The 2,807-nt window shown below is 43.8% G+C and overlaps 1 protein-coding gene across 1 annotated transcript; it reads left to right on the top strand.

The window, feature by feature from the left end:
• Positions 1–421: 421 nt before the first annotated feature.
• F4812DRAFT_410635 (uncharacterized protein) lies at positions 422–1,624 on the top strand. The gene has a single exon (XM_047932541.1). The coding sequence runs from the start codon at positions 909–911 to the stop codon at positions 1,407–1,409; it is 501 nt and encodes a 166-aa protein (XP_047795176.1). The 5' UTR covers positions 422–908; the 3' UTR covers positions 1,410–1,624.
• The last annotated feature ends 1,183 nt before the right edge of the window (positions 1,625–2,807 follow it).

The raw sequence follows: 2,807 nt of genomic DNA, 5'->3' as shown, positions 1-2,807 counted from the left end.
GTCTGGAAGATCTGAAGCTTGAAACGATCACGGGATCAATGGGTTCCAAGTTAGGAATCCAGGGCGTTGGTTTGCTATCTGGTTCGCATTGTCGCATTGTCGTATTGTCGCATTGTACTTTTGATTTATTAGGTATTACCCTTAGGTACTTGTAATTGTGTACCTAATGGACTTTAATAAGAAACGCAACTAAGATTGACGGACCCGCCGACGTGGTGATTGGTTTCGATCCTTGAAATAATCCACCTAATGCCCACCTAATAATAGTCCCGTGGTCGTCAAGTGATCAAAAACCTGGGTACCTAGGTACTTTGGTCCTTAACCTAAGCAGGTGTTACCTAGCACACTTCCGTAAACATATCGATTATGATTGGTGGGATTTTTTCCTTTGAAGTAATAAAGAGCATTAAATGGATATTATGTAATTACGATGTTCCCCGCGCCTCGAGGTCACAGGGCCTGGGGAAAATGTCGTCATTTTGCTTGTTTCTCTTCCCCCTTTTCTGGTAACAACTTATCGAGCGGCTGACATCATTCAATCGCGACTATTTCCTAGAGCTTACTGTTACTAAGTAACAAAATAATTACCTAAAGTTGCATATCGTGTAACAAGTAGTACTTAGATCAACATGTTGGGTAGACTTGCGAAAACGACGTCATACATAGCCCGCGAGACAAATGTCTTCAAAGTTTCAAAGCGGAGATCGAGCCTCAAAATCGTCAAGCCACAACCAAACAACGACCTCTTTCCAAAAGAGGAACCTACCTTAAACAGATGAGGCTGATGCTCTACAACGCATATACGCTTTCTTCTGACATTCCGCGGTTTGTTTTGTTTTTGTTGTATTAGAAGTGCTTTTCTCTTGCTAAAACGTCGCGGTATATCAATCAATTTATCCAAATCAGCGATGGCAGATAACAGCAAAGATGAGAGCAAAGAGGGGCAGAAGAAGAGACCGACAACCAAGGAGAAGCTTGTAGAGGAGATCACCTCGCGTATCGAAGAATCCAAGAAGCTCCAAGAAGAGTCCGTAAAGCTCCATCAGCAAGCCGATGAGGCAAATGACTCCGCTGTTGTCGAGGATCTCAAGTTCCGTGCCCGCGAGCTCGACGTGAAAGCTGCGAAACTGTTGAAGACGGCTAAGAGGCTCGAGTCTGGCTGGCTGCAGGGCGGCGCCGCCGGGGCCGGTATAGGTGCGGGAATCGCTGGCGGGCTCGGCATGACTGTCGGGGCCTTAGTCAGCGGGTTGGTCGCCATTCCCGCTACGGGGATAGGCATTCTAGTCGGTGCGGGTACGGGCTTAGTTCACGGCCCTTGGATAAAGTTCAGCAAGGCGTTCAGTAAGGACGAGGTTGACGAGATGGATAAGGAGGCTGAAGAAGAGGCTCGGCGAATAGGTGGGGATTAGAATATATTTTGTCTATCAGCGATCTAAGGAAAGGGGTTTTGTTACGTATTACAAGTGTACATCTGGAACGGGTACAGGTTTTGGCATAATACGGATGAACCTGAGGCAATGCAATATTTTGGTTATTTTTTCCTCGGGTAAGGGATGAAGGCTGGGTATACTATGCTACCTAAGGCGATTACGAAGTCTACGAATTCAAAGAAACACTATAGCAATTTGCTACCTAACTTTCTTAAAGTGTGACATGCCTTTAAGTTATAGAGTTCTTATCAACACAACACGGGCGCTAAAGACTGTGCCCTTGGACTTCATAGGCTATTCGTTCTCCTGATAGGGGATCATGCTACTAAGTTCTCACCCGAAGACAATGATTTGTTAGCTACGAATCCATACGATATTGTTATATAGCGATGTTCTGTGGAGCTACCAAGTTAGTTTCCTTCCTGCCGTCATCACTTGCCACTTTTCAATCAGCAGGTTTTGACAGAATAACGCATGATCAATCATGAGTGGGATATACCTATATTGTTGGTGTCTTCCGATGGCGAATACTCGACAAGATAACCTAAGAAAGTTTATTCCATTGTGTTGTGTATCCCCAGGGGCACGACTACCGGCTTGATTGGGACCGTAGTAGGTATGAGGGTTGGTAAATCTGAGCCAGGTAATTTTATCCCTGTACAACCAAATTCTTGCGAGGGTCGGATGTGTGTAATTCCTTTTCAAGCGAATCTAGTGAAATTTTCAAGTTTATTTCTTAGCAAAAGCCCTTATTTAGAATATTGACTCACGACTGATGTACTCAGTTACGTAGAGTAGCCATGTGAGGAATTCAAAGTTTACCCACGCAAATTTGACTATAAAGCCTGACTCTACTATATCCTAGAAGCAAAGTATAATTGGGTTTTAAATTTTTATTTCATCACCATCATTCGTCCTTTCAATCAAATTAGGCTTTTGCCTTCGGCAGACTTCAGTTGGTGCTCAACCTTCTCAATGACTTCATTCGTATCTATATCACATCAATAAGAGATGGCTTGAAGAGCGGTGAATAGGGGTAGCACAAGAACTGAACTCCTTGTTTGGGCACTAGGTACCCCTTTTAGTGTAGAAAAGTATTTCCTTGAGATGATTTTAGATGCTAGCCTAGAGATGCATCGCATGATAGAGGCACGATGCTAGTTTTCTTTCCATAAATCGGGTATGTTTTGCGATGTAGCGGTTGCACTCATATAGTCATGTAGGCTTGGAGTAGACGTTCATGACGGTCTTAGAGACCCCTATGTATCATGAACCTCTCGATCCAAGCTTCCGCAATCTAGCAGCGTATCTAATGTGCTTCTCAATAGAGTAACTTGGAATAGAGTTCATAATTCCCTTATTAGAAGATATCAGTAC

Source organism: Daldinia caldariorum (genome assembly GCF_022478825.1).
Source record: "Daldinia caldariorum strain CBS 122874 unplaced genomic scaffold F4812scaffold_1, whole genome shotgun sequence".
NCBI lineage: Eukaryota > Fungi > Ascomycota > Sordariomycetes > Xylariales > Hypoxylaceae > Daldinia > Daldinia caldariorum.
This window is presented reverse-complemented; position numbering and strand designations above follow the sequence as displayed.

Bases quoted from the DNA above. Each gene is read 5' to 3' on its own strand.
- F4812DRAFT_410635 (XM_047932541.1), top strand. From the start codon at position 909: ATGGCAGATAACAGCAAAGATGAGAGCAAAGAGGGGCAGAAGAAGAGA.